General features: G+C 38.2%; 1 protein-coding gene across 1 annotated transcript; it reads right to left on the reverse strand.

The window, feature by feature from the left end:
• Positions 1-4969: 4969 nt before the first annotated feature.
• On the reverse strand, positions 4970-9668 carry mnx2b (motor neuron and pancreas homeobox 2b). The gene is made up of 3 exons (XM_088413668.1): positions 9221-9668; positions 6758-6915; positions 4970-5395 (listed from the first exon to the last, which is right to left on the reverse strand). The coding sequence occupies exons 1-3, from the start codon at positions 9666-9668 to the stop codon at positions 4970-4972; spliced, it is 1032 nt and encodes a 343-aa protein (XP_088269794.1).
• Positions 9669-9995: the final 327 nt, after the last annotated feature.

Consider the following 9995-nt stretch of genomic DNA (forward strand, 5'->3'; position numbering starts at 1 on the left):
CCTAAAATGTAAAGTCCCGCCTCCCGCCCTCTCTATTCGGCCAGAACCAGGACGTCACACGAGCGCTTCCTAGCGGTGGACGTCATCAAGGAACCTACGGTATGTAATTTCCCCAATGTCTTCCATTTCACCACAAGAGGTCAGTGGTGGACTTTAATGGCGCGTCTGATATTGTACAATTTCAAATTGATATCCACAGCGTCGATTTTTAAAAAATACATGTAATTTCTAGGGTTGCCCTACATATTAATAAAGGAGGGTGATGGGTGCAAGACTCTAATTCCAAGTTCAAGTCAGGGATCAAGTCTTTGATCCCGAAGTCCATGTCAAGTGTAGACTTGAGGTTCGAAATCAAGCGCAAACCCCTGACCACGAGTCCACTGAGATGACATACGATAATTTTTTTATTTATTTCGTATTTTATAGGATTACCTTAAAATCATTTAAATTTGATTTTTTTTTTACAGTATTTTGTTTTGTTTGTCATGTCCACGATGAAACATAAAGCAAACTTCAACATTTATAAATATATGACAGGGTAGTGAAGCAAAGGTTACTTCCATGTGCTTAATTCCCCCTTCTTTTGTTATTACTTGGAGCAGTAGTTTTTCCGTCAATCTGAGAAACATGATAAAACAATGCTTATACATTATTATTATTATTATTATTATTATTATTATTATTATTATTATTATTATTATTATTATTAATCAATTATTATCAAGTCTCGACTTTTTAGTGGATGATTCTGAGTCAAGACGCAAGTCTTACAAAAAATAAACGACTTAATGGAGTCGTGATGTCCCAACTCTACAGTAAGAATATACCATTATTTATCTATTCCCATAAATGGAATACATATCTATAGTAGGCGTAAATGCCCAAAAGCTAAACCTGAACGGAAATTCTGTCAAAGGAATGTTGTATTTTGAGAATGGGTTTACAATCGGGAAAGAAACGTGGAAGTTGAGATATAGGAAACTATTCAAGTCGCAATTTTATTGTGAAAACTTGGAATGTGATGAGATAACGAGTTTAAAGTTAGAATGGTTATAATTGCATGGTCCACATAGTTAGGAGATGGACATAATATTTAATATTTGCATTAAATTGGGAGTTGTATGTAGTTATAAAATGAGAAAATATTGGGAACATCTCGAATTTTGGTAGGAATTGGGAAAGATGCACATTTTTTTTCTTTATGCCTTACTCACATATGTATTTTTTTTGTAATATATTTATAAAAATGAGAAAATTTGGAGCGTGCCTAGCCCTTTCTAACCTCGCGAATTGGAAATTCACTTTTGTAACATGAATCCCAGTTCTTCGACGTCATTTTTTAAAACAATTCTAATGAAGGTTATCTTTGCCCATTCATTTTTCATTGGCCGTCCTGAATGTTGTCAAGAAGCGCCATCAACCCGTATATTCTAGTCCGCATCGTCGTACATATTCCCAGAGCATAAGTGACATGCACGTGTGAATACATTCCCCACGGTCACGCCCTTTAATAAACTTTATAAGCAAAACGTGGTGTGTTTTTCATGCGTTTTGAGTATAGGACTGACGTGAATTTATTGGGCTTGCCTTCTTCGTCAGTCGGCGCCTGAATGCTGTCCATTAGTTAAGTGACAAGGGCCCGGGAAACGTGTGATTACCTTAAGAGATGACACAATCTGTTCATATTCAAGTAATGAGCTCCACATTTCGCTGATTGAGTCAACTGTGTGAAATATGTTTTTCTGATTTATTCATCGAGCAAAAGGGAAAGACGGGAGGGTTTGTGAGTGAGTGAGTGATTCAAAAGACAGCGAAAGGTTTTATAGCCAAAGCATGCATTATAGCTCCAAAACAAAGAAGGTCGTCTGCATTTTTAGTAAGAAAATAGCGTGACGGGAATCAAAAAGATGAGTTCAGATTGTATTAAAATAAGTGGCGCAAGGGGCTTTTATTTATCATGAGGATGCTACCAAGGTTTACAAAAATAAAATACGGATACAAATATATCCACAACAAAATGCATTATTATTCAGTTTTCTTTATGTTTCTAAAATACCAATAAACACCTCAAAATAATCATAATAATTTCATCTATCTAATCACATCAAAATAATAATAATAATAATAATTTCATCTATCTATCTATCTATCTATCTATCTATCTATCTATCTATCTATCTATCTATCTATCCATCCATCCATCCATCCATCCATCCATCCATCCATCCATCCATCCATCCATCCATCCATCCATCCATCCATCTATCTATCTATCTATCTATCTATCTATCTATCTATCTATCTATCTATCTATCTATCTATCTATCTATCTATCTATCTATCTATCTATCTATCTATCTATCTATCTATCTATCTATCTATCTATCTATCTATCTATCTTATCTGCATTCTACCTTTACAATCATCCATCCGGTATGTTGAGGGAATACTCATAGAAATGCTTTCATGTGCACATTTTCAAAGTGAAAAATAAACCGACGTTGTTTTTAGTTATTATTACAGTAAATTTCAGGAGAAGGGTGATTCGCCGCTGAAGGATTACGGTAATGCTCTGGTAACCGGCCAATGAAAAGCTCCTGCATGGCACTTTTATGCACGTTTTTCTTCTGGTTAGACTCCTGTGACATCATTCCTCCGCTTCATTAACTTAATTATGTGGCTATTAGTAAACCCCGGCGATTAAGTGCAATTGAAGAGCTTTTGAAAAAAGTAAAGTCTGAATGAACTATGTATATGTCACCATGCGTGAAAATAAATTCGAACACGTGCTATATGCCCTGCATTTTTTTTACGTCCACGCCTAAATTGTATAATATTCCTTAAAGGCATACAGTATGTGATCAGCCTTGAAAGTAATTCATTTTACATTTTTTATGGTTTATAGGGGGTGCCCACACTATTTCAGCATGTGAGCTATTTATAACATGACCAAGTCAAAATGATCTAAACTTCAAAGTGTTTTTCAAATAGACATTAAATGTTAATTTTTATGTGCACTGTACAACATGTTCCGGGGATCCCCAGCATAATTTGACAACCTCCTGGTCAAGTTTCAAACCTTCCTCTCCACTAGCCTGTCTATTGAAATATTTTGTGGGTACAATAACCTATTATTTCATGACAATGTTTTGATTTTATTTCAATTTACTGATTCTTTAGGGGAACAATGGACAGTGTGCTTGTGGTGTGACATAACTGGAGACATGAAGTGAATTTCAGTATCAACACCATCATTAAAATAAAAGAATATGAACATTGATGAAAGGTTTCATTTTAAATGTGATCAACTGATCAACTTTATTTCCTGAGTTTTTTCACAAATGCTGGACTCCAAAGAATCCAATTGACCTGCATACACAAGAAATACATGCTTACAGAGCTAATGTACGGCCATCATATATTCTATTTTAAACAGCATTTGAAATTGCTGTGTATGCTTCTCTAATGCAGATCTTTATATATTACCACATTATGTCTACAGAAAGAATTAAAAGCAATTTACAGTCCATGTTTTCAAAGGTAAAGGACCTTTACATAAGTTTGATCACATTTCAGTTTACTTGACAACAGTTGTCAAATGTAATTATTGCAAATGTTATAAACACATCAGACAAGTTTTTTTTTTTAATATTGGTAAAACCACAAACAAGAGTCAGATAAATACATTACGGTTTATTTTACAACAAATCAAATAAATTAAATTCATTTCCACACAAAAAAAGGGAAATGTTTGAGAACTAAACAAGTGAAAGTACAACATCGCATTGAAATCAGAATGCATCTTAATGTGTGGTGCCAAAGCCTGTGTGTTTTGGATATTGCAGCAACATTGGTTGATCTTACAGTCTGTTTTTGTGTAATTGTATACACAACTTGTTATCTTATAATACATGATCCCAGGCACTGCTGTGGGCTAAGATGGCTGGAGGAGACAAGATGACTTTAATGTGCAGCAATGATGATGATATTTAGAGTATTTTGATGACTTGATTAAACTCCAGATGTTTGTGTTGTGTTTACATTGTATATGCACATATACAAATATAGAGTATGTGTGTGTATGTGTGTATATATACTCTCACAAACATATTCAATAGTTGTATCTGTGTATATGTATATTTTTATGACACAATGGAACTGTTCAAATTCAAACACTTTGGAGACCTGTCTGTTTTCACCACTTTTTTCAAAAATTCCTGCGGAAACATAAATGTGTTCATTTTGCAAGGGTATGAAAAGAATCACATATTAGATTGTTATCAATATGTGTTTATTACTTGTCTAGAATAGCTTGCATTGCTATCCATCTATGCAGTCCTGTTTCATCTCGCCCCAATCCTTAGATAACGCTGTTTACGCAGGAAAGTGTGAACTGAAACCTTGGCGCAGCTGTTGGTGGTGCCTGGCTGGCTGTTTTTTTTTTTTTTTTTTATGTATTGTATTGTGTAGTGCTTTACTGAATGAATAAAAAGCAGGCGGGGACGGCTGGGCTCCGACGGCTCTGGCGAAGATGAGAGTGAAAGCCGTGCCCTCCCTTGCCGGCAAAGAAAAGTCAATCTTGGTTGATCTGAGTTACTATTTTGCTGTTTAGCATTTGGGCTTGTCTCAGTCTTTGTAGATTTCCCTCAGTATTTGTAGATTTCTCTGACAAAGGGTCACTGGGAAGTTTGGAAAGTTTTGTCTGTGAATTTTTTTTTTTTTATGGATGAGTTATCCATTCATTAACTTCAATGTGGTTATTAAGATAATGTGAAATGATCTGGAGCTTATATTTTGGTACAGAAAGAATATTCTTAGCTTGGGTCAAAATTGATACCATCTATCATGTTAATTGTGTATGGAAAGCAAACAGTACTTAAGGTTTGCCAACAAATGTTTCGGTTGTCCACTATTGTGGAATGTACTTTCAAGTTACTGTAGTGTCCCTAAAATCAAATGTTGAGTCTTTTCACAGTCCCGCCACCATCTTCCTGTCTCCTCCTCCTCCTCCTCCTCCTCCTCCTCCTCCTCCTGCTTGCACTCCCTCCAGTTCATCTTCAGTGAAAGGGCTGTGGGGGTTGAAGCCAACATCGGCACCGCGTTGCAAAAAGTCCAGGGATCGCGCCATTCTGACTCGATTCCCCACAACCACAGAAAAACCATGCTGAGGTTCTTCCTCTTCTTCCTCCTCCTCTTCCTCCTCCTCTTCCTCATCACCATCCTCCAAAAGGAGATCTGCACCACCGGCCACTGGATTTTCATGCTGAAGCCTTTTCTCTCCGGGTTTGTTGCATGGTTTTCCACCAGCTTCAGCCTGGCCGGAAACACTGGCCTGCTCCTTGGCCTTACGACTCCGCTTCCACTTCATTCTCCGGTTTTGGAACCAGATCTTGACCTGACCACCAAATGCACAAATAATGCAAGTTTACTTCAAATATTGAAACGTTGGCAAGCAAAGACATCCAGTACCGTACAATAGTTTGGAAACACCCTTTATTTCTGTGTTTTTTCATAATTTACAAAATATCTTGATAGTAGAATACTCAAGTCTAATACAAATACTTAAGTGACATTGTGAAGAAATATTGTTGAAATGCTTTGTTCAATAAATATATGGTAATCAAAACTGAATCTTTTATCATCACTGTTTAACAAAAAACTATGGCTTGTGCAACAAATTAAAATGTGCAATAACACAATGCATTTTCCCTAGATATTCCTTTGTTTGTACCATTTTTAAGAATTTTTTTATGTTTTTATTTCATTTATTTATTTTTTATATCATGTCTGTTATTGTAGCTTCTCGGCAAAATGTTTTTCACATGTATGCACCTGGGTGCAACTAAGTGACAATAAAAGTGAATGCGATTCTAATTTTGATTCCTTAAAGTAGGTATCATTGGCCCAATTATTGGCTTTGCACATTTTCTCAGTCAGCTCTATTATGTGAATAATGCTTCATGAACTGGAATGACTTTCAGGTCACAGCTGTGTATTAGTTAAGAGTGAATAACTTGCATTTCTTGACCTCTTAGTGTGTTTGACGCCAATGCGTATTTGTGAGTTTCCAAACTTTGGACTGGCACTGTACTCATAATTCTGTTTTAAGTAAAATACATTTTCTTGTTAAAGGATTATAATCATGGCAAATTCTGTCCGAATTGTGTGTGAATGCTGAACAACTTGAGTTAAGAATACTGTGGCATTAACTACAATGTGGAAACATAAGTGAGGCTTGAAATGATTGGAAGAAGGCCTGCCATTGGCTGGGGACCAGTTCAGGGTGTACCCCACTGACTACCCAGATAAAATCCAGCATGCCCCTGACTCGAGTGAGGACGAGCGGGTAAGGAAATAGATGGATGGATGTGGAAGAAGGAAGGTCTGATGAAAAATCCCTGGGAATTTTACTGTGAACGTTTTGCAATTTGTTAAATGAAGAAACCAAGATTTCTAAATGAGCTGAATATATTGGGGTCAGAATCTGTAAAGAAATGTAGCGGGAGGCAAATATACAAAATACTACTTAAATATCGAATGACTTTGTGTTAAAATTTGGGAACCGCACTGTGAAAAATATGAACTTTGGAACCCATGGGCATTCTTTCAATTCAAATTTGGTGAATCTTATGATTTGAGCACTGAGCAGTAGTGTCAGAAATGACATTAATTATACGTATTATAATGAAAACACATTTTGGTGACGATTGTTCTTCAGCAGACCCACAATTAAAATAACAACTCTGTGATCTCTTACCTGTGTTTCTGTCAGCATGAGAGAAGTGGCCACTTCGAAGCGTTTTGGTCTGGACAGGTACTTGTTGAGTTTGAACTGGTTCTCCAGCTCCAGGAGCTGCTGACTGGTGAAGGCCGTGCGAGGCCTTCGGCACTTTCCCAACAGACCTGACTGAGGGCCTGCTGATGGAATACATGTATATATATCAGTGAGGTGACATAGAATAATTCATTGCAGTCACAATTTCCTCATGATATCAAAATATATTTGTATATTCATATTTTATTTTTTCTGTTTATACATTTTCCTCCACAGGCTGAATGTTGGAAAAAAAAGCAAGGCCATTCTGTCTGTCTTCAACATGCTAAAATCAAGACATCCAGCATCAACAGTCTATACTGCATACTATTTACATAGTTATTTTTTAAAAACTACATGATATCTTTCTGTTAAAGGTGATGAGGCAGCAACGTAAAGCTTTTGTTAGGATTTGAGTTTGGCACGCGAACCGGTTTTCCACAAGAATATAAATTCTATTCAGCAAGTGACAGATCTTCACATTGAAACTCAAAACAAGAGGAAAATGTCACAGGCTGACACTCTTTAAAGTGCCACCGTACAAATGATTCTCAAAAATGAGAGACAAAAGCACGTTTGATATTGTAAGCTACTAAAACTGATGCACAAATTATGGCCAGGTGGGCATTTGTATCCATTTCTAAGTAACAACATTACACTTCATAACACTGTGGTGAAGATAAGGATTTTTTTTTTTTTTTATACGAGCAGAATTGGGCTCTTCCACTTTGTGCTCAGTGTCATGGCCCAGATTGTGAACATATCACATGAATGTTTCCCAACCAAGTAACTGCATTAAAAAACAATGAAATGGGATTTAGCTGTTGTTCAACGCAGGGGCATATATTTTCTGGTGGGTTATGGTGTCACAGAACACCCCAAAACCTTGTGAAATCCTAAATATCGGGAAGTATAAAAACGATCATAAAAAACAATCAAATCAATCAAGATGCAAATCAATTGCATCTTTTGTACACCACCGGAGGGAGCCCGATCACAGTTCGATATCATCATAGTAGTTGTATTTTTCAGGGGAGTGACACCCATGGCGAGAGCAATGTCGATTGTCAAGTTTTTTTTTTCCCTGTATAAATATGTGAATAAACCAAATGACCATGATCTGCATATTGCCTTTGTGTTTGGACACCACTGCCTATAGTATACAGTCCCAGTTCTCTCATTGTTGTTGTACAGTTCCACATAATTCATCTCCCAGTTCAGAAGTTTTACACAAGTGGGAAATCTTGGGCCAAACGCTGACACCAAGGACACAGGGAGTTCGATACCATTTTTGTAGGTGGGAGCAGACACATATGGCAGCACTCTGTGGCGTCATTAACGGTAAGGCTTTACTCTAGTTTATTGTTGACAGGCAAGGCAGCAGAATCAGAAGCCCGTGCACAGGCCATAAAATCACCAGCATGCCATTAACTTAATGAAAATTCAATGACGGCTTTGGAATTTTATTGATGAACTACAAAACGTTTGAGGTGTATGTTTATTAGTTTCTTTGTCATACAGAGACAGTTTTGCGCTTTATAGAGAGACAGACAGGGCAAAAGAAAAATATGACATCCTCTTGTAAAGTGGAAAACATATGGATATATTGCTCATACAGCAACATAATTAAACATTTGATTCACATGAACCTAAGAACACAAAAAACTAAAGTTAGCCTGCAATGGTGGCCTAAATCAAAACAACGTGTTTCCAACTGTGCATAAGGTTGTGGATTAAGAAAAAAAAAATCTAAATTGGGTAATTATGACAACAGTTATTCTAGCTCAAGCAGAAGAATGGGTTCCACCTGCAGCTCTCGTGATGAAGTGTCCTTGAGTAAGACGCTGAACCCCCCTGCTGCTACATCATCAGCAGAGCGAATGAGAAGACGAACGTTGAGGGCTTTTATTCACACATTTTGTGTACAAAAGCTGAAGTTTTTCATTTGTGATCCATAAATTAACTTAATGACAATAAAATGATGTATTGGCCTGGGTTTGGCCATGCATTTATCATATAAGTTTTTTTTTTAACCCTCATTAATTTTGACATTGGTTAAACTTTTAAATACTAAAAAAATGAATACTTAAAAATTAAAACTGTTCCCTTAATGGCTTAGTGTTGAACTTTAAACTGCAATAGTAGTCTGGAGGCTCTTTTATATTCGATGAAAATATATTCTTTCACTGAAAGAATGACTCAATTAAAAGATCAAACCGAGCACAATGTTAAACATTTCCTTAGGGCAGTACATTTAAATTTAGTTCAGTTGTTTAACGTTGAAGTACAACACTGCAGCATATGGTCGTTTAGAGTGAGTTGTTTTTCGATTGCTGGATATTGAAACAACCTTTTCCCTCTCAAAAAAAAAGTTTAACAAATTTAAAATGATTTTAAAAGTCTCACCGCTGTAATCTGGCAGTCTCGGCATCATAATGCCCGCCCGGATCCAGTGCTCCAGAGGCACAGAACCCGCCATGGCCGCCGCCGCCTTCAGGTGCTCGGGGTAGGCGTGAGTCAGCTGGGTAAAGCCAGTGTAGGCAAAAGCAGGGTGTTGACCCCCCAGGGCCGACAGTGGGTACATGGGCGCCGCGGGGTACATGCCCTGTATGGCAGTCTGGGGAATGGAAGCCAGTCCCGGGTGCGCGAGATTGAGAAGGCTCGCTTTTGGCATCATCGTTGACGTGTGGAGCTGCGCGGCTGCCCGAGGCGACGGCGTGTCCCGGTGACGGCAGGACACGGGGCTCCCCCCCGGACTGTCGCTGCAGCTCAAACCCGGGGACACTTCTCGGCTGACCCGGTTGGGCTCGTCTGCGAGCAGGGCGTCGATTCGAAAGTTTTTCGATTTCTCCATGACAAGTTGCAAAGAAGTGTACAAGTTTGGAGGGTGCACACCTGCGGAGCGCATTCACCGTCGAGACATTTCATGCATGGGACATTTCATGCATGCATATGCGACGCTGCACAACTCTGGTCTGCAGATCACTCTTTGCCCTGCTGCACGGTCTTGCAGATAGACTTTATTAAACGCGCCGTCTGGGACGGTGTTGGTCTTCAAACTAAACTCTTCAGTCCTCCCTCGCTCCCTCCATCCGTCCGTCAATCCAACCTTACAGGCCAGGGTGGGGGCCGGCCGAGATTGGCTCTGACGGGCCTCTAATCAGCTAATTACCCGCTCGTT

This window comes from Hippichthys cyanospilos, chromosome 4 (assembly GCF_059441005.1).
Source record: "Hippichthys cyanospilos isolate Australia breed blue-spotted pipefish chromosome 4, RoL_Hcya_1.0, whole genome shotgun sequence".
In the NCBI taxonomy this organism is placed as follows: Eukaryota; Metazoa; Chordata; class Actinopteri; order Syngnathiformes; family Syngnathidae; genus Hippichthys; species Hippichthys cyanospilos.